The sequence below is a fragment of the Melanotaenia boesemani genome, chromosome 20 (genome assembly GCF_017639745.1).
Source record: "Melanotaenia boesemani isolate fMelBoe1 chromosome 20, fMelBoe1.pri, whole genome shotgun sequence".
Taxonomy (NCBI): domain Eukaryota; kingdom Metazoa; phylum Chordata; class Actinopteri; order Atheriniformes; family Melanotaeniidae; genus Melanotaenia; species Melanotaenia boesemani.
The window spans coordinates 12,963,978-12,985,260 of NC_055701.1; the positions used below are offsets into that span (position 1 = coordinate 12,963,978).

Here is a 21,283-nt window from a genome sequence, read left to right on the forward strand (position 1 = left end):
AGTGATACCAGAGTTAGCCAATAGCCAGGGATCAGGTTGCACAGAGGATGGCCTCTGCGGGGATGCATAGGACTCAGTGCTGTCACCCTCCACATCCCAGATGAAAAAACACAACTGAGCTGAACTGGAGCATCACTCAACGCTGCACTGCTTTTGGGGTGTTTTTTACATTAAATTTGTGCGTGTCTGCGTGCATGCATGTGTGTGCGTATGGGTGTGCATCTGTCTGTGAGTGTGCATGCAGATGAGTGTAGTCAGTGAGCGTGGGCTGTGCTCTGTGGCTGTCAGTTAACTATAGATATTGGCTAAACTGTGATAATTTGGGAAAAAAAAACATGTGCTTGCATTTAAACATGCACAGGTATTAGCTAACAATATACCCCACCATGTACCTATATGAGAGAAATGATGGATGCATGAATGTAAATATTGATATTTAAATATCTGCCTTCTGGACTGTTATTTCATGTACATTGTAACAGATCATATGTTTATACATAGTAGATTTAAACAATGTGCTACCATTTAGATCTATGTCAATGTTGTCATGTTGATGGAGCAAGCCATTAATGTATATATGGCAATCAATAGTACATACACAATTTATGCATTATGCCAAACAGATAAAAAGATGTGCATAAGTTGATTTCACTGCTGAGTTTTTCAGTTGTAAATAAAACTGTATATAACAACAAACCTAATGTCTATTGTGTTGAAAAGGATACATGTGCAGATATGTTGCTGCTAAATTAAAAGAGACATGGTAGTCAAGGGGAAAAAAGTGAGGCTGTTAATATTTAGCTTTGGCCTATCTTTGTGCACACTGTGCTGGGTTTTGCCATACACATTTTGGGTTAAGCTGCACTGGACGTGTTCCCTGGGCAGCCCACCCTCCCACGTTGGAGGACATACTCTCTCAGACTGTCTCACACAGTGCATCTTTAATGAATTGTGACTATCAAGTGTATTCCACCCTATGGGGCTTAATGAAGTAAAGCACAAAATGTATGGGTTGCATATTGTGCTAGCTCTGAGATCTATCAATAAGGATGGCACCAAAAATCCTGGGTGTGCATGCAGGATTTTTTTTTTCAGCTATAACAAGAATGCAAGCTTTTGTAACAAAATTAGACTTTAACTAAAGATACAAAGAGGTGGAAGATTTGAAAAGACCTCTCAAAGAGGCTAGATTCTTACATTACCTCATACAGACATGTTCCCATTTCTGTTTCATTTGCACACTACACATGAACTGTAGCCAGTGATGTGAGACAAACAAAGGGGCCCAACCTGTACCATGCAGGCTGATGGAGAAGAGCACTGAAGAGGAATGTCAATGAATTATAATGTGAAAGTGGGGCCAGAGTACTTTGCCTTCCCTGCTTTAGATGTGCCATTTGATGGTAATACCAATGGACACAGTGAGCAATTTAAACATTCATGCATTGTCCAGCCAGGGAGCTGTGGATTTCACTGTAATAAAAGCAATGTGACAGCACTACGCAGGGGTACCAGGGTTTCTCACTGTCTCAACAAGTTTCTAAGACTCTCAAAAGTGTATTTCAAAGCAAAAGGGGTACTGATAACACAGATTCTTTGATTTACATGTGCTTTAATCAAAGTATTCCACCAATGCACACACCTGGTGATACATGAAGTGCATGAGTGCATATGTGTATAAGAGCTTACAGAGCTTTCAAAGTTGACCTTCACAATCTCTGAGGACCCACTCACACCCTCTCTTCCTGAGAGCCCGTCGGTCAGTGCTAATTACCCTCAGCACCTCCAGCTGCCTGCTCATCAGGTCAGCACTCCCATATGGTCCTGCAGGAGGCAGCAGGCAGGCAGGCAAGGGCGGGGAAAGTGCTGGATACCTGTGGGACACTGATTACATAAGCTGCTGCTAATGAGAGAGGCTCTTTTGGAAAGGGCTGCAAGTTCAAACGATCACAACAGTGGCAGTGGCTGACAGATGCAACCACAGAGAAAGAGGGACTTGATTAAACACACACACACATCTACCCACATGCACTTACACACCGGCATTCAACATAAATTTAATACAAATTCACACATGGGGCACGGCTGGAGAGGAGTTCTTTGATTAGCCAAGACTAGCGGTTGATGAGAAGGGGCACTGCAGCCTGATTCAGCTTGCTTGAGGTCACCGGAAAGAGTGTGTGTAAGCCCGTGTTGATGTACATTAGTCATATTGTGTGATAACATAATAAAAATGATTCATCTGGCAGACACCTCTCAGCAGGGGACCTTTTATACATGAAGTGACTGAAAAGCAATATTAAAAAAAAATGTGCAAATTAATTTTGGCTTATTTTGTCCAATATAATAATTTTTCCCCAGCAGAATACAATTATACCATCAGATCTAATTCATCTTAAAGCTTGATAATTAAATCCTTGTAGCAAGATCAAAACAAAGATTAATGTGCTGCCCAGCTTTCTAGTCCTGCTGTCATGTCATCTGTTATTCTCAGACAAGAGCTTTGTGGTAATATAGTTAGACCTCACAACAATGCTTAATCACAACAAACCCCATTAGGCCAAAAGGTAATTGTATTTGCTGGGTGTATGCGTGGGCCAATCTGGTTCGCTGCTGCCAGTGAAGAGAGGGATGGAGTCATGGGGTAGGAGGGTTGCTTTCCACTTTGGGACGAAGGGAGGAGGGCGCAACCAAAATAGTCTTGTTTACCTCCAATGTCTGGCTCCACGTTATCGAGTTACAAAGCCGCTGCCGCAACTCAGAGTGGCCTCTAATCAATCTGAGCCCTGATGGCAAAAGGCAGCATTGATTGACAGGCTGATAAGGATCTCAGATGGGAGCTGGGTAATGCATGTCATGTCATTTTCTTGCAGACACCTGAGGTTCAGTTTCTCGTGCAGAAGAGCAGACATTATGGTAAAATGGACATTTTCCACATCATTCAGGACATCAAAGGGCAGTAAATGTCACATTTGAATTTTGAAGAGGCTATTTAGGCAATTCATACGAAATGATAAAGAATCTCATTGTTTAGAAAATGTGTACTTTTATTGTCCAGCTTGCAACCAAGCAACTTAAAAATGTGATAGGATATGAATGTAATAGAGTGCACATATTTAAAATTCAACAAGCATTTGCTTTGACACCCCTGCCTATACATGAGTCTATACAAATTTTTCTCAGCTGTCCTTCTAACTCTTTAAATCTGTTGAATATAACAGTTAGGCACCTGATACATTTACCCAACACAGGACTACGAACACAGTCCCAGAGCTAGTGATTTAAAATAGCATAGATTTCCAGTGCATGTACAAGGATTATACTGAAAGTGCTGAAACCAATTCACTTTAAATGGATCCCGCAAAGTATCAGTTCATGCCCGAGTCCTTTTATTGGTCACAGGGTTTAGCCACGACAGATGGATGCAGATGTGAGGCCCCAGCAGTGAGTTCAGAGCAGGTCACATGGGATAGAACTGTGAGGCAGCCTCAGATGACTGGATCTCCACCTGAGCCATCTTAAACTGGGTACACTGAAGCCATTTTCGCAGGGCGAATGGTGGGGCTCCTGACATCTGACCTTGAAGACACTGGTGGTTCACCCTGTTCTGAATGGCCTGGAGACGTAACTGCAGCCCAGCGGACAGATGCTGATGGAGGAAGAATAAAAGGACGACAACAATATTTCCTTCAAATTATCTGGAGTTCATAGTTAGTTACCAAATATTGAAGCCTTACCTTAAGGTTTGATTGAATCATGGGTAGCCACATAGGAATTAGCTAAATTGAAGATAAAGGGATGAAAAAGTATTAGGCTACATGATAATGGAACCATGTGCAGTATTATTCATATGTAGAAACACTTAAGCCAAAGAAAACCTTGACAAAGATGGTTGAGTTGCATTCCTGCAGGGCTTCCATCAAACTGATGACATGAAGACAAACCATCTCTACCATCTGAGAGACAAATATGAATTAAATTTAAGATTTTATCTAACATAACTCTGTTTTTTCTTATGACATTAAAATGATGAAAATCAAATTTCCCAAATGAAAAGACTAATTTGATGAGCACTTACCACCTTATTGTGGGCCATGAGCTGCAGGATGCTGGGTGTAACCCGACTCCAAAACTCCAAGCCGGTGAGGATGGCGCTAGAAGAAAACTCTGTCTGGTTCTGGTTCTGCAGGGATGGAGCAGCAGCTGCCTGCTCACAGTAGATGGTCCACAATTGGGCAAACATGAAGGCATGGAACAAAGAGCACATGTGTAGCACCGATGTCTGGGAAAGAGATAGAGAACAAAATTAAAAAGGATTAAAGAAGAAAAAAAATAGGTGGGACTACATAAAAGGTTTCCTGTCAGCCAGACCTTTGACTGTTCTGGGAAGCCAATGAGGATGACTATAAGATGATCTGCAATGTGGGAGCCAGCATCCAGAGGGATGGGCATGCAGGAGGTGGAGCCCTGATGCAGGGCACAGTGCGTCAGGGAGCCCAAAAGAAGCCAGGATAGCTGACGGATGTGGGACACACACTCAATGAATTCTTTGGGCCTACAGAGAAAAAAAAAGTTGAAATCCAGTTAAACAAATCACCTAAAATACAGCTTCTACATCTATATCCTCATATTTGGTTAATTTGGTTGATATTTTTAGTTTCTATTTTGGTCACACTGGTTTTTGTAAAGATTATTTTTTTATTGTTGTAGACGCTATTTACAGCAAGGCTAGTAAATTATTCAGAGAATGGGGCACTGCAAAAAGTCCTGAAATAACTGCGACCTACAATCTTACCTTTGACCATAAAGTCATACTGATCTTGTTTTGAGAAAATATTGTGTGCAAGAGCAAAATATTTTTAGGCTTTTTTCTTTTCACATAAATCACATTTCTATTTTATCAGGATAACATGGTGTATGGTCACATAACATTATATGATTTGTCAAGATATAACAGCTCAATTTGCTGTTTTAACCTTTACATTTTCCTTTCATTCTATTTATGACACTACATGACATTCAGAGCTGATAGATTCAGTACTGATATTACAAATCCAATGCAGCACTGTAACACAGAAAACATGAGATGTGCTTTGACTCCAGTGATTTTTCAATGCACTTCATAACAAATAAAACTAAACATGCTGTAGAAAAGCAGACTTTGGATGAATAACTACTCTGCTTTATGTCTAGTTTGAAGATAGTTTCTTTTATATTTATATTTCAAGAAATCATAGCAGGAATAATCAACAACTATCTATTTCTTATATTCAGCACTGTTTCAGAGTGAGATTTTTTTATTCTGTAGGAAGGTGTTGCTACGCTTTGAGGTGATTTTTGTCATGAAGTGGCTTCATACAAGTAGAAATTAAAACTGTTTGTTTCCATAACATTTTTTAAGCTAAAGAGCTCAAAGCCATGGAAATAAGGAGGGTAAAACTATATCTGTTTAAATTTGGTTTGCCCCTTAAAGTCTGAAATATGAAACTGCGATTAGTTTGTCAATCTTTGGACAGTGGAAGCCTTGTGGTGGGCTTGGGTCTGGAGACCCTGGGTTCAAATCCCCAGGGTGGCAACTAAGGTAAAACCACTCTGGGCCCTTGAGCAAGGCCCTTAACCCTGAACTGCTCCCCAGGCACCAGAACCTGGTCTGGCAGCTCACTGCTCCTAGTAACTAAGATTAATTAAATGCAGAGAAAGAATGGGATTAATAAAGTATTTTTAAAAAAGAAAGATCTTACCCTTGTTGCATTGTGGATGGTGGATGATACAGCCAGGGAAGATAACGGACTACAGCTTTGTTGTCACGGTGATTGCCTTTGCTGATCTCCATGGCTGCCACTTGTGCCAAGCCCACTTTCAGGTTGCCCCCAAAAGTGTCCTCATGCAGGGGCTGACAGCAAGCCTTCATATGGCTCTGAATAACCAATTCAGGGTGAGAAAAAAGAGATAAGGCTGGACAGAATATGGAAGAAAAACAACTGCAAGTTGAGGGACTCTCATAAGGAGTAAAACTTACTTTAAGTTTGGTTAGTGTGTGCATATCTGCTATGAAGTCCAGGAGCTCACTTATGTATTGCCTCATGCACTCCATCGCTGCTGTTGTACACTGTTGAGAACAAAAGCAGTTTATCCTTAAGGAGGAATCACAGTGGGGTCTATTTGTACTTCCTGCTGTTTTATGAGGCCGATCTTAATAAGATCTTAACACAATAAGATTTAAAACTCACCCCCGGCAGCGTTGAGATCATGTGTTTTTGGATGATGGTGGATTCTGCGAGCCGTGTGCCGATATCTGCACAAACAAACTGGCAACATCCACAGTATGTTTAACAACTGTATTCAAGATGCAGCATTGTGATTAATGAGTGAGATGCATAAAAGACATCATTTTTACCTGGACCAGCAGTAACAAGTTTGTGTCGGGTACTGGAGACTTGAACTTGAGAGCCTGCAGAAGCTCTAACACCACAATGCGGGACATGTAGAACTTATCTCTCTCCTGGATGCAAGGAAATAGAGAGTGGAGTAAATGTACTGATGCAGCAAGACTGCCTTTTTCTATTATCACTCTCCCTTACTCATGCTGCGCAGAGAGCATAAACTCTGTAGCTTGAATAAAGGGAGAAGGACAGGCAGCGGGAGGGGATGGAGGGGAGCCGGGGAGACAGAGAATAGTGAAGCTGAGGAGTAGATTTAGGCCAGTCCAGATCTCTCCTCCCAGAGTCCCAGGCAGCTCAGATGAGGCTGTCAGGCTGCCCTCTCCCTCCCTGAGGACAGGCTGCTCTCTTTGTTCATCCCTTCCACACAAAGCCAATCTGCCTGTTTACAAACCATACTGTCATCTTCTGGCTTCCACTTTGCCTCTCTCTTTCCTTTTGCAGTCATGTTTGCTTATGTTAGAAGTGAGCGCATGTTCTTCTGCTCATGCCAAATGCAGAGGTTTCTCTGACATTTCTCACCGTGTGGCTTGTTCACACTCATACCTGCACATGGCATAATTAAAAGTTAATGGTGCAAGTCCATTTGGTAAACAGCTAATCAAAAGGGTGTACATAAGCTACAGGAGCTCAGTTAAATATACTGCTGTGCAGCTGTGACAAATGATGCATGATTTGACAAACTTTTGCACCTTTTGTAGCCTGACTTTAAACCTGACCTCCAGGGTAAACTGAATCCCCTGGTCCTCCCAGAGCCCTTGCCTTGCCATAAAACAACCCCACAGGACTGCATCCAAATACAATCACTCATAACAACTCTGGGTTTTGAAATGCGGATATCATCAGGTGAAGAATTAAAGAGTGTGTAGAAAATCAATACTGCAGGAGACATAAAGCATGCAGTGCTGACAGCGGTGGAGGACTGAGGATCCATCTGCCCAAACAGTGCAGACAACCCTGGCTCAATCTCTGTCTCAGACAGCCACTTGGAAACACACCATGCATCCTTGGGTCGAGCACACCGACTAATCATGTTAATCAATACTGGCTGATTGCTTACTTAATCATCGGTGACACATGGCCACAATTCTAGCTGACTAAAGAGTGAGAGAAGCAGTTGTAGCACCTAAGATTAAGTGAAAGGCCAGGAAACAAAGCTCAACATTTTCAATACTGCAGATGAGTTTAACTCTTTTTTTAAACTTCACCTTGTTGAAGGCTTTGTAACAGAGTCCACAGAGCTCTACAAGGTAGCACAAACTGAATGTGCCATATTGGATGACAAAGCTCAGCAGCTTGGAAAAAGGCTCCAGGAGACTCTGTAAGATGGTGAAACATGAGAAAATATCACACATCAAAGGCAAAATTTGGTGCAAAGTGATATTGAGAATATCTGCCTTGAACCTACCCGAGTTGCATTTGTGGTTGGGATTTTTAGAAGACAAATGATAATCCTCAAACTGGAGTCCATTGGACACTGATGAGTGAACCAACACAAAAACAATTTGCCAATCTGAACTGCCATCATAATTTTAAAGAGCAAAAATAAAAATAAAAAATATTGAGTGGTCATGGTCATATCCCTGGATCTGGTGTGCACGCTAATTTGAGTCAAATCAATTACAGTTTTAAGACTCTCCTATTGAACCCGACAAGGGCACTGCTAGATGCTTTTTCCTTGAGTCGTAATCACATTAAACCATATCAGCCCATGACTAAGTGAGCGGAAGAGTTGGTATCTACCTTCAGAGGAAGCACAGAGGGCAGTTTTGTGAGGAAGGTCTGGAACTGGTTGCAGATGGTTGTCCACAGGTTGCTAGGAGAGTCCATGGGGAGAGCCTCCATAAAGGTAGCAATGTTGTCCAGGCAGTGCAGCATTGTGCCCCCTGCTGGTAAGCTCTTTTTGTTGTTTAAACCCTGGAGGGCACAGAGGCATAAACCATAACAGGGTTATATAACAAAATTCTATAAGCGAGGATATTTCCATTTAACTGATCATTCAGTCCTGATCAATCACAATGCTCTTGATGAGAGAAGGGACTGAGGACACTTTGAGTGCAGATGACTGTTTGGATAAGCTGATGCATCAATAGATTCCTGTTGTCTCCCTCTATTTTGGGTTAATGATAACAATAAAGTGGTACTGTGGTGCAGAGTATGGCAGGTTTCTAGAGTTTGTTGTTTTAAACAAGCCTGTGATGAATGTGTAGATTCACCAAAGCTTTTTCTTGACAAGAGCTCCCCCTGCTGGTTAAATGGCTAAATAATACAGCCTCACCTCCAGTAGCATGTTGAGAGCTGCAACAGAGCTCAGTTCATTAAAATCTATCAAAGAAGATGCAAGAGTTCGCAGAAAGCTCCCATCTGTAAAACAAAAAGGAAGAATTTGACAATATGCTCAACTGGAACTTATTATGATACTATATACTAGTGATTGTTAAATAAATCAGACCTTTGATGTTACTTTGGAAAAGCTGGGGCAAGATGCCGTTAGGGGCCAGCTGGTGAAACATACAGCGCAGGAACTGCTTGGCCACTCCTGCTACATTCCCTGGGATCAACATACTGCCAAACATCACAAGGAAAATGTCTGCACTGGAAAGGTTGTCACACTTCACATGTATTATTAACCCATCTATGAGCACAGAGAATATGTGAGCACATTTGTGTGACATCTTTAAACTCTCATACCTCTCAGCTTGTCCAGTAAAATTACCACTAGATGCCAATCTGAAAGGAGTCAAAGCAGCAGATCAGGACTCAGAAATGAATTATGCATGAGTTCTAAGAGCCAGTTATGAAACTTCATTTAATACTGAAGTGCTGTGTGGAATGACTGCTGCAGGAGCTGCTGTGTTTTACCTGCCCACAGACTGCATGATGTCAAGAAGCATAGGAGCAGCCAAATCAGGGCTGAGGTGGATGAACATGGAAAGAACTACCACAGCAAGGCCGAGAGTCTCCTCATCATATTCCTCCAGCACAGCTGCACAGTCCCGACACCTGGGGCATGACATAAAAAATACACCAGGCTGGATTGAGCTTTAAGGTGATTTCTTTCAAGACAGGTAAGGCTATTGAAAGATTCATTCACCGGTCAGACATCGTGGTAGGCTGTTCATCTATGAACTCCTCGGGCGCAGGGACAAACATGCTGACAGTGCTTGGCGCTGAGAGAAGACTGGTCTTTGTAGGGCCTGCAAAGGAAGAACATGTGTGTGCCCAGTTTGATTTCAGCTAGCGTGCAATTAGTTACTGTTTTTTTTCATGTGTTACCACATCCACATGAATCCTCAAGAGCATTACAGAGAAAAGTCCAAAGAGAATGACCTGTTTCCCAGGTGCAGATGTTGTGTGGGGCACTGGACTGATGCTCCAGCTGTCTCTTCATAAGCTGACTCATCGTCAGAGCTCCCAGAGAGCCTCGCTTCACCTGGCGGTACTGAGCTAGAGGTCAGAAATTTAGATTTAAGTATCTGCAAAAACCCCTTTCTACTTTACCAACAACATATGATGATTAAATGGCAATGGATGAGAGACATGAAAAGAGATGATCAATAACATTTAGATTGTATTCCAAGGACAAAAATCAAGCATTTAGCCAAGTTGTCAGAGGAACAATAATTTAATAATTCAATACATTTTTAGCTCTTAATTTTATTAGTTTTTATGGATATTTTGCCAAATTATATTCTATTTCTTTTTCCTGTTCTGACACAAAGTTACCAGGCCTTATTTGAAAAGAAATAATAAACAGAATCTGAAGCTGCTGAACAGAATCTGTAGTGTGTTTCCATCCTACTTGATACTGAAGAGCGATGGCTTGTTTCAGGCATAGCAGCTTCAAGAGTTGGGGCTGAGGCAGATTCTCGAGGTTTTTCCAAGGTGGACATAACTTTGTGATCTGCAAGGCAATGCAGATGAATGATGGGCAGGGTGTTGGCATCAGAATATATGTCATCCGATGCCAAAAAATTCATAATATTGGTCAGCAAAAATGCTGAACAAATACCTAATATCAGCACACTGGTTAGTACTGATTTTATGACAAAGTTTCGTGCTTTATCACATTATTTCCTCTGACATCAAGTCATAGTTTGCAGGTTGGTCTGATCTCACAAATGCTGGCATGAAAATAATAACCTATAAAAAGATTTAATCTTGCTTTTCTTCCTTTTCTTTCCTCTTCCTCTTCCTCTTTTGCACTCTTGAAGCATTCATTACTGAAGAGTAAGTATTATGGGAAAAGTAAATACACATAGCGGAAACATACTATAGTATAACAAAAAGCTGGAGTGATTGGTAGGGCAGTGACTTAAGGGAGCTGCACATGTTATTGATTGATAGTTAATAATGATGCTGATAATGATATGAAAATGTTACTATGGTAACACAATTGTAAAACTTATTTCATAAAAAACATTTTACACAAAAATAATGCAAAATAATGTTCACAAAAGAAAGAAAAGCACGACTTTTTTCAAAGAGAAATTAGAATAATGAATTTAATGGCGGTTCAATATAGAAAACATGTATTAAAAGCAAGTCTGGAGTGAAAACTTTTAAGTTTTTTCTTAAAAGTTGTTGGTGACGTACATGTTAATCAAAGAGAGACAGCTCCAAGTCTTGGTGTGTTTGCACTAAATGTAGCGTCACTCAACGCTTTAAGGACCAATAAACAGTCGATATGAGATAATCAGTGTAACACAAAGCTTTTAGTAACATTTACTTCAGCTTTTTGTTTATTTTTCTTGCATATTAGATCTGAGCGGTTTAAATAATATAAACCTTCTTGTGTTCCAACAGAGGTGGGATGCTGTTTAAAATTTAATTTAAACCAAATTATTTGCATCCAATATTTATTGAAAAACTGTGCAAAGATAATAAAGCACAGATGTTTCTTTGTTTTGTTTCTTTGCTTGTTGTTTTTTGTCCGTTTTTTTATTTCTTTTTTATTTATGCTCATTTTGATTTTTTGTGTTTGCAATATGATTCAAAAGGACATGAACATTTTACAGCTATGTTGCATTCACTCCTCCTTTAACAACACGTTATGAGCTTTTAGGAGCTGAGGAGACCAGTTGTCATTTTGAATGTCTCCTTTTAATTTTATCTAAATATATTCTGTGGATGACAGATTTACAGACTGCAGTTTGAAGCCTGTTTAGCACCCAGATTTACTACAAAACCCATGAATACTCTAGTTTGACAATGTCTAGTTTCACAATCTCTTGCCATCATACCGTCATAGAAGCTACTTTTTAATTTGTGCATTGACAAGATGGATAGTTTGTCTTTGTAGCCTGAAGGATGCTGTGTTATGATTTCCAAAACAATAAATAAGCACAGGTTAAAAGAAGGTCATAGCATCCCTAGATCCTGACTGTATCGGCTTTTTTTTTCTTTTTTTACCTTGCATTTATAGGTGCAGAGACATTTGAGACTTTTATGTTTTCAGCTAGAAAATTATGTATGTTTTTCATTAAGTGTTGCCTGTAGCCCACTCAGTATTTGTTTTCAGCCTTGTCCTTTATGTACACAGGCTTCTCTAGATTATTTAAATTCTTGATTACATGGTCATTTTGTGCTTTTCCTCCAATTATATGAACAATAAATACTCAAATTCAATGGTGTGTGCAATAGGCACGAGCAATAATATAAGTTGAATATGTTTTATTTTAAAAAAAGAAATAAAGAAAATGATATAAGGTTTTATCTCTCCTTTCTTACCGGTTTCAGCGCTCTGTTCACCACCCAGCTTGTCAAATGTGTTGAATGAAATGTCCAGATATTCTCTCTGGATGGCACTGACCGCTATCTTCCTCTGTTTTCGCTGGCGGGGAACAATCTGGATTTTAAACTCGGCTTCATCATTGTCATCTGCATTGTCAGGTTTGGGGTCGCTATCTACTTCATCACCCATATCATCATCTTCCTCGTCATATCCATCCTCTTCATCATCATTGCTGTTACTCTTGCTTTTCTCTGGTGAAGAAAGTGGCTCTGCTTTGTCTTCTGGGATGTCCAGAAAGATAGTCCTGCCAGAGGGACTTGTACCAGGTCCCATCCTCATGTCTTCAGGGGTCACTGATGTGTCATCTATTGAGGTGTCAGGGACATTTGGGGTCTTCCTAAGCAGGTCTCTTTTCTGCTTCAGAGTTAGGGGGCTTTCATGGCAGAGGTTCTCTGGACGTTCAGGGAGATCCAGAGAACTGCTGGGAGTCACAGGTTTAGGCCTCTTTTCTAAAAATTCCCGTAGTGAGTTGCCCTCTCCCTCTAATTGGTCTGAGGTCTTTTGTTTGCTGGAACAGTCCTCCACACTCACCTGAACTACAGGAGACAGCCGCAAAGTGCTGCTGCTTGCGGGGGAAGCCGAAATCTTTGGACTTCCCTTAAACTTAGAGCTGATAATGGTGCTAAGATCAAACTCCTCATCACTTTCCACAATCCTTAGAGGAGGAAGAGGTTCAAACACCAAGGAGTCACTGTCAGACATGGAGAGCAGTGAGTGTTTTTCTGGAATTGAGGTGCAGTCAGAGGAGAGGTCAATGAGGTCTTGATCTTCCTTCTCTAGTGCTGATCCCTCCAGAGAGTCATTGTCCAGTTTGTCTTCAAATGTTTCCATGCAGCTGAGGCGGACCTCTGGGATGACAGGCTTGGATGAGTCAGACTGGCCTCCTCGAGAACCTCGTCGATCCACAGGATCAACCCGAACAGATGAGCAGTCAGAAGATCCCTTGCCATGATGCCTGCGGGACATGGCGGAGGATGGAGGCAGGACCACAGGGGGCACTTGCAAGTCACAACGATCAATGCAAGATTTCCGCCGGTGTTCATCCAGACTGAAGAGGATGGAGTCTGTGTTGGAAATGTCCAGAGACTTCTGTTTGTGTATTGCCTGTAGCCGCTTCTTTCTGGTGCTCTCCTCCCTCACACAGTGTAGGATGCTGTCCTGAAGGGCACTTGCTTCACGGTACTCAGACAGCTCAATGTCACCTGATACACAAACAAAAAAATTGTTAATTGCATATAAAAGGAACAAGAAAAATATTATGCAAAAAAAAAATCAGCTGATGCACTCTGATACATAGCTTAAGTTATGGAGTTTATTACTTTTCTTGGCATTCAGCTCCACTGGCTGGTACTTCACCGACTTGCTGCCACCAATTCTCTTCAGACGAGCAAAGAAGGTCTGAGACTCCTTGTTTGCAGCACCAGTGGGTGTGTCATGAACATCTGACTCATCAAAGACACTGTCTTCTTCTATTATGGAGAAAAAGAAATACAAATCATCAGCACTGCATTTATGTAACATTCAAAATCTCTAAACCAGAGAGGGTGTCCCTACATCTCATTTTAGAATAAGGATTTGTGAAATACAGTAAGATTTTTTTGTAAGATAGAAATTCAGTTTCTTCTTCTTTTCTTATTTATATCCATTTTATCTGAAATTTAATAATCAGCATTACAGTCAACAGATAATACATCAGTATTCTTATAAGTTGCATCCTCTTTATTAACTGCAGCCAATTAATAGGTCACTACTGAGCAAGAAAGCATTTATAATTTTGTTTCACCTTTTTCTTTCTCACTGTAGCGGCTTATGTTGGAGTTATCACTGTAGAGGGGTCCTGTTGCAGCGTGGGGACGGCAGCTGTGATACTGCGCATTTAGCGTGTTGATGGTGATGTAGATCAGATGGAGGACCACTTTACTGCCATCCATATCTCTGTAAGGGTACTGTAGCAGACGACGGTATTAATTCAACATGCAAACTTGTTTTAAAAAATCCTGAGATGCTGTGAAATCACAGCAATGTGCAGAATTATTTCATAAAAAAAAACTAAACAATGAGTGATCCAATGAAATATGAGTGTAATGTGATAATATAAACGTACCTTATACAGGATAACTAGCAGAGCTTTGAGCCACATCTGTCGAATGTGTGGCTTTAACGCCCACAGGGAGCATCGGGGCGGCTGCTGAAAATAGTGTCTCAGCTGAGGACATGTGCAGTACTTTAACACCTGGACCACCAGGGGGAGCAGCTGCTTACCCAAACCAATATTGTAGTCCATTACCTGAAGCAAGAAACAATAGTTAAACTCCCAATATTTACAGTACCAGTACAAAAAGAAACTGCAGCAAAAATTAGATAACTATGTTAGTCACTTGTGCAATGCCGGCGATGAAGGCATTAAAGCAGGTGGAGATGCGCATCTTCTGAGGTGCAATCATGAAACAACCCTCCTGTTGGTCGTAGCCCAGCAGCACATACAGGTGACGCTTCACTGTGTTAAAAGCCTTGGCACTCCCAATGTCAGCCTCAGCGCTGCTTTGATCTTTGGCCATAAATTTCATGAGCACCATGATTAGCTGGTGAACGGTTTGGTGATCGATGCCGGCATCCTCAGGAAGCAAGTCTCTGATTATGGTATCATCCTCCGGAGAAGGGGTCTGGCCTGCAAGAGGGGCTGAAGCATCAGGGTTAAAGTGCAGGAGGAAACGTGCTGAAGAGAGGGGAGAGGATGGGGAGAGGGCAGGGTGCAGTAGCAGGGGAGGGGTAACAGCACAAAAAGGGGGGGAGGGGGGGGCAGTCAACTTATCCAATCCAGTCAAGGAAGGTGGAGACATCACCATGAAGTACAAACAACAAACAAAAAAAAAAAAAAAAAAAAAAATGACCTGGTGTCTGTTTGCAAAAGAATTTGTTCAAACCTGAAGGCAGATTAAAAAGCAATGGCTGTCACCACAAGGTTTTCTATTTCACGTTTCCGTTTAACAGTAGCCCTTATGTGCTTTCTTTATCTCCAATATGATGCAACTAAAAAAGTAATATATGTTTCAGATTTGGGTTGTCATTTACCTGGCAGGACTTTCTCTATCATATCTCCAAGTGTTGGGGCAGAGTGCTCTTGTCTCGTAAGCCTTAGAGCTAAAAACCACATATGAAGAACACAATTTAAGAAAATGTACAGAAATGGCAACACAGGATGTGTGTCTGAGCTTCACAGCCATCCAAAATGTGCACACAAATTAAGGTGTTGTTAAGTTTGCAACCACTACACTACACATTGATGAAGATATGTCCCTGAAACTCAGACAGCCCTCCGTGCAAAGCCAAAGGTAAAATGAATGACATGGCAGGAAGCTTCTCCTTTTCAACACAAAGAAGCTGCCATAAGTTTTGATGAAATGAGCGATGTGAACAGACAACAGGAGGACTGAAACATTAGGAAAAAGGGCCAGACTTTGGTCAATTAGAATTTGCAAAGAAAGAAAAACGTCTTGCTCCCACCTAGAACTTAAAATTGGGCCACGATCTCCATTAATGAGGATTTGTGCAAATATAACAAAAATACTTTCCATGTTGAAATATCAGATTAGTGAGGGTGGCAAAAATACATAAACCTTCGTGATTATCAGTCCACTTGATAAAATGATAAAGAAAAAATACTCAGTTGTTATCAATAAATCTTTTATTTTATAATAATCAATAAGAATGAGGATCTTTTGTTGTTTGATTTGCACAGCACATTTCCAAAAGTCTACTGTGCCTCAAACAAAAGAGATTTCTTTCTTTTATGTACATGAGGCAGGAAACTGCAATAAATAATCTCTAATGACTAAAAAATGTCTTGTGTGTTTTCATTACTAGAAGGATTAATAACTGTAGCATCATGTTTTCTGGTTTCCAATGATGTATATATAACGACTACTGTACTTTAAAACTCAAAAGCATGGATTTTAACTAAACCAGAAAAAGAGCCTACTGTGACAAGCCCTGTCTTTACTCCTAGTTTTGAGTGGTTAACTTTTGAGTATTGGTTTTCTTACCAGGGTGGGAGTGGCTAGTTGGCTGACCAGCAACACCTGGGCCCTGTGCTCCCAGTCTTTAAATCCCTGCTGCTACTAACGCTCTTCCATCTGCAGCTGGCAACACATTTTACTGATTTAGAAGACTGTATTGACTGTCTATCAACCTCAACACTGAGTCTTAGTTTTTAAAACTCTTAATGGCTTCGGTCCTTCCAAGTTATCAGATCTACGTTTGCCACATGAATCATCCAGTATCCTCAGGCCCTTTGGAAGAGACTCTTTAATTACAGTGAAGACAAAAATCTGATTTAAGCGAGGCAGCTTTTTGTCACTATTGTCCATGTCTGTTAAACGGTCTTCCCAAAAATCTAAAAATAGCAGAATACTACCTTTTACATCTAGTTTTTCATTTTGAAAAACTCCTTCAAGACAGAGGTCATGTATTCAGCAGCACTGCTCTGTCTGTCTGTCTGTTAGCGACATAACTAAAAAAGTTATTAATGAATATGGATGAAATTTTCAGGCAATCTCAGAAATGGAATAAGGAACAAGTGATAAGATTTTGTGGGTGATCACGGATTCAGGAAGTTCTTGCAGGATTCTTTATTATAGGGAAATAGGGATCATTTTGCGTCTAACCCAAAAATAATGCCCACAATCATTGGGAAAAAAAAACAAAACAAAACAAAACACAGAAATAATGATGGCTTGGCAAAGGTATGCGCTCTCCAAGTGCTTCTAGTTAATATATGTCAGAGATACGGTGAGAAGCTCCGTCATCTGGGAGTCACTGCTCCTCTGCATCAAGACGAGCCAGTTGAGGTGGCATCTGGTTAGAATGTCTTCTGGACACCTCCCTGGTGAGGTGTTCTGGGCACGTCCCACCAGGAGGAGACCCAGGGGGAAGACCCTGGACATGCTGGAGGGACTATGTCTCTTGACTGATCTGGGAACGCCTCAGGATAACCCCAGACAAGCTGAAAGAAGTGGCTGGGGACAGGAAAGTCTGGGATTCTCTGCTTATACAGCTGACCCCACAACCCAACCTCAGGTCAGTGGAGGAGGATGGATGGAATCCACAAACTTAAGATGTTTTTAGTTCTAGTAAATGCTTTTTATTTTATTGTACTTCACAGTTTGGCTCTAATTAATCAGTTTTTATTTCTCCCTTTCATTTTTTACTGACCAGCATTTATATGTTCATTAAACGTTGTTAAAACATTTGTTTTTAAATATACAGAATAAATAAAGTTTTTGTTTGTTTTTGTTTTGGTTTTTTTTTTTTTACTCTTTTACAAACTGCCATTTTATCAGACAGACATTTAAATTTTATTTAATTGTGGACCTACCCTCTAAGATTTTATAATTTTATAAATTTGTCATGTTTTAATGCATCTTTTTTTTTTTTACTTGAGCTTTCCTACACAAATTTTGAGATCTAAATTTGATTGTAATGCTACATTTTAATGTTTTTACTGCTTTTTGCATTTTCACTTTGTACTTTGTGCTACATTCGTTTAGTATAAAAGAAGGAAATTCAAGAACACTTTCCACTGGAGAAGGGGAGAGAAGAACAAGATCACAAAGGAACTCAGTTATTACCAAACAACGAAAAGCCTCTCCCACATTGTTTATTATTCACATTCAGTAGAACGATGAACAACAATAGTGGGTGTGCTAGGGCAACAAGGAAAATGCCACAGGTCTCCAAAAAGAACATTTTCTGCCAAAATGCAGTTTGCTAGAAGGCCTGAAGAAAAATGTTGTTGACAGATGAAACAAAAATAGAACTTGTTGGTTTAAAAGGGAAATGTTTTGTTTGTAGAACAGAAGATGCTGCCCTCTGGCTTGAGTATCTCACTTGATGCTGTTTTGTTGCAGTTACTGCTGCACAAAGAGGCCACACCAGAGTCTGGCAATAAAGGTTCACGAATTTTCTCCACAAAACGTAACACTGGATATTATTTAAGATAAAGTTTGTTCAGTTGGAAAGTATATTTGGAAAATCTAAATTATCTCAAGAGTTTTTAATTTCTCATGTTCCATCGCGTCTTAACGTAATATTATTGTTATGTCATGTTGGCCAAACACAGATGAGGCAAGAAAACAAGTCTCTGCAAACAGTATTTGACCAGAGGCTGAACAAAAATCACAAAGGTTTGGATTCAAACTGATGGTCTAATCTCTGCCACTCACGAAGTCGGTTGCTCAGAGACTCTGGAAGTGAAAAAGCCCGTTTGGACTCGGACTGGCTTCCCTTCACACTGTCACGCAGGGAGCGCACACTCTTCTGCTGATTCCTTGCAAAGCGGGCCCTTCGAATCTTCCACATTGCAGCATCACTGAGGTTAGCCACATTGGTTCGAACAGCTGTAATGGCTGTAAAAAAAATGGCAAACTGAAAACACTTTCAGGATGCTATGTTTCTCTTATAGTAAAACAATTGAACCTGGTGTAAAAATATGAATGTGTAAGCACATACTCGTGGGGAAGGGAAACTCCTTGTTGCAGTCGAGATGTAGCTGAGCCTCCAGAGATAACGTTTCAAACCGATTGACAAAAAACTCCCAGCTCAGAGCAGGGATGTCTTTTTTCAGGAAGTGCAGCAGCAGAAGTTTACTGAGAATGATGGGACGATCCCTCACGACTGTGTCAAACTGGAAATCCAGACACAGGCACAAGCCCTGAGGTGGACAATACACACACATTAATATACAGCAAAAATGTAGGGATCCAAATATGTAAATGTGCATTTTTTATTATATTTCTTCAAGAAAAGTGGACACAAACTGTTCTGCAATTTGGTTCTTGTATTACAGATTTCTTAACTGACGTCAAGTATAATGTTCTGTTTATGTAAATGCATTTATAAAGATGTTATCCATCAAGATAAAATGTTGATTCATCAGTTTGAAATATGAAATTGCTTATTGGAAAATTTAGAAATTCTAAAACTGACATTTTGTTGCTAAAAATCACAAGTATGGCAAATACTGTATCTGTCCTTTAGACAGTCATGTATGAAACTCTTGAGCTTCCACTCATTTATTTATATTTTGTGTCCAAGGAGCCAGACTGTCTTTAATCGTCTAGACAAATAGTTCACCAGGCTTTCTGAAGCCACTAAACACTTATCTATGAATCATTTAACGCTAAAACAGGTACAGAAAGGCATAAACTAGTGTTGTGTAGAAACATAACAGACAATTTAGCAAATAACCAACGTTTAGTTGAATCTTAAATACATTTTTGGGGACTTTGTAACAAGTAGCCTGTCCAAAAGACATAGCATTTGCTCCCATTCTTTATTTTGATCTAGGAAAAATAACAAAGATGACAGAATTTGAAATGGCATAAAATAGCATTTTTGCATCCTCAAGGTCATTCCCAAAGAGCAGTTAGCTTAAAACTAGCTTAACCTCCTGAGCGGTTTAGCTTTAGTTCGACTTGTGTCAGTGATATCTTCTAGCTTTTGGAGGTTAGGAGTAACTAATAAATAGAAATGTTTAGAATTTATAAATATAATTTTACATTGAAAAACAAAGTCTCTTCTGACACCAACAAATGGCAGTGAAACTGTTAGTTTCCATTTCCACTGAATTTAGTATTATGGTGCAGACAACCAAGTATGTGATGTGAGGGCACTAGGTGAGCAGTCTGTCCTTTAAAGATTTGAGGAAACTGGACAAGTGGCAGACAAAAGAAATGGCAAACCAAAATAAATATTTACAACAGAGGAACAGTATGAAAGTGATATCCTTAAGACATCCCTCCAGCTGATCTATTTATTTTTAACTATGTAAAGCTGAAATGGTTGCACCTTTTTTCCTGATTTTTGCACAATGCTGAATTGTATGCCAGGCATATTTAGCACTCTGAACTATAAAATAGCACAGGTCACCTGCAGGGCCGGCCTCTTGATGGTGTCCAGCAACAGTCTGGCCCTGGTGGCTACAGCTGGGTTGACGTCCTCCACAGAGGCCAGGAAGCAGCAGAAAGCGTGAGCCAAGGAGTATTTCAACAAATGGTTCTTTGTCACTGCACCAATGTCCAGGAACCGACACAGCACCGCTACCTTCTCAACTGGGGTTTCAAGAGTAAAACATAACAAATAAATCATTGGGGACACAGATAAATTACTCACTGCAAAGAAGACATAACTGAGCTGCCAGATGGCCTGATATAATATTGATGATTTAATAAAAGAAAGTAGCTATGAGGCCATAGAGGAAAGAAAATATGGTAAATTTATGTTTTACTCAGCTTTTATGTATTGTATTGTATATTAACATATTTTTTCATACATTAATTCAGTGGTGCAACTTTCTGCAACGGCACCACTAAATTACAAAATGGAGTCTTATACATTTTATTCAACTACAACCTACATTTAATTGTCAATTTTAGATACTAATTACTTAAATGAAGTTTTGACACAATGAATAATATCAGAGGCTTTTAAAATATAATACTAAATCATTTTATATGCTTTTCTTTTGATATTCAAATGTGCCAACATCTCATTATGATTTAAAGGAAAATGTGCAAAATTGAAAATAAATCTGTGCATCAGAACTTTGTTTATTTGGTCTGCCTTTGTATAAAACTGACGACCATAATTTAATCATTTTTCCACCTTAATGCTCTGTCCAGTAACCGTGCATCTGTTCTCTTGGAGGGGGGATTTGGTGGGGGCGATGGAATTGGTAATTCAATTAAAAATTATTTTGAATAAAATCTAAAAATAGTCTCTATATAGTGAAATCCATGACACCCCCTACCCACCATCACCACTTTCTGCAAATGAGTAGAAGGACTTAAAGTGACCACTAGGTGTCAGTGTGGGACAGAGGGTAAATCTGGGAAACAACCAGATTGCCTTTGATGTGATTTATGATTAAAATACAACCATTATATTTATTTATTTTTTTTTTAATTAATGCCACAATTACGTATTCATATAACCAGATATAGTATTAATCGCTAATAATACTAATTTCAAGCCGACATTGTGACACAGCAGT

At 40.0% G+C, this 21,283-nt stretch overlaps 1 protein-coding gene across 5 annotated transcripts in view; it reads right to left on the bottom strand.

Annotated features, from left to right (window-relative positions):
• Nucleotides 1–3,026: 3,026 nt before the first annotated feature.
• LOC121631287 (protein unc-79 homolog) overlaps nucleotides 3,027–21,283 on the bottom strand; it is a 35,743-nt gene continuing 17,486 nt past the window's right edge. For 2 of the 5 annotated variants that reach the window (XM_041972096.1, XM_041972091.1), the window contains exons 24-51: nucleotides 20,161–20,342; nucleotides 18,742–18,943; nucleotides 18,456–18,638; nucleotides 15,307–15,375; nucleotides 14,613–14,950; nucleotides 14,339–14,521; nucleotides 14,018–14,180; nucleotides 13,554–13,703; nucleotides 12,171–13,436; nucleotides 10,243–10,344; nucleotides 9,771–9,887; nucleotides 9,535–9,637; nucleotides 9,303–9,443; nucleotides 9,132–9,170; nucleotides 8,893–9,005; nucleotides 8,719–8,804; nucleotides 8,184–8,357; nucleotides 7,849–7,917; nucleotides 7,649–7,759; nucleotides 6,398–6,502; nucleotides 6,231–6,308; nucleotides 6,020–6,109; nucleotides 5,742–5,917; nucleotides 4,372–4,555; nucleotides 4,079–4,282; nucleotides 3,879–3,956; nucleotides 3,738–3,779; nucleotides 3,027–3,649 (exon numbers count right to left, since the gene is read on the bottom strand). In XM_041972096.1, the coding sequence (XP_041828030.1) occupies nucleotides 3,461–3,649; nucleotides 3,738–3,779; nucleotides 3,879–3,956; nucleotides 4,079–4,282; nucleotides 4,372–4,555; nucleotides 5,742–5,917; nucleotides 6,020–6,109; nucleotides 6,231–6,308; nucleotides 6,398–6,502; nucleotides 7,649–7,759; nucleotides 7,849–7,917; nucleotides 8,184–8,357; nucleotides 8,719–8,804; nucleotides 8,893–9,005; nucleotides 9,132–9,170; nucleotides 9,303–9,443; nucleotides 9,535–9,637; nucleotides 9,771–9,887; nucleotides 10,243–10,344; nucleotides 12,171–13,436; nucleotides 13,554–13,703; nucleotides 14,018–14,180; nucleotides 14,339–14,521; nucleotides 14,613–14,950; nucleotides 15,307–15,375; nucleotides 18,456–18,638; nucleotides 18,742–18,943; nucleotides 20,161–20,342 (4,937 nt within the window). In that variant the 3' untranslated portion in view covers nucleotides 3,027–3,460. The remainder of the gene's footprint in view (nucleotides 3,650–3,737; nucleotides 3,780–3,878; nucleotides 3,957–4,078; nucleotides 4,283–4,371; nucleotides 4,556–5,741; nucleotides 5,918–6,019; nucleotides 6,110–6,230; nucleotides 6,309–6,397; nucleotides 6,503–7,648; nucleotides 7,760–7,848; nucleotides 7,918–8,183; nucleotides 8,358–8,718; nucleotides 8,805–8,892; nucleotides 9,006–9,131; nucleotides 9,171–9,302; nucleotides 9,444–9,534; nucleotides 9,638–9,770; nucleotides 9,888–10,242; nucleotides 10,345–12,170; nucleotides 13,437–13,553; nucleotides 13,704–14,017; nucleotides 14,181–14,338; nucleotides 14,522–14,612; nucleotides 14,951–15,306; nucleotides 15,376–18,455; nucleotides 18,639–18,741; nucleotides 18,944–20,160; nucleotides 20,343–21,283) is intronic. The other 3 variants (XM_041972092.1, XM_041972095.1, XM_041972094.1) reach the window with 3 other exon arrangements.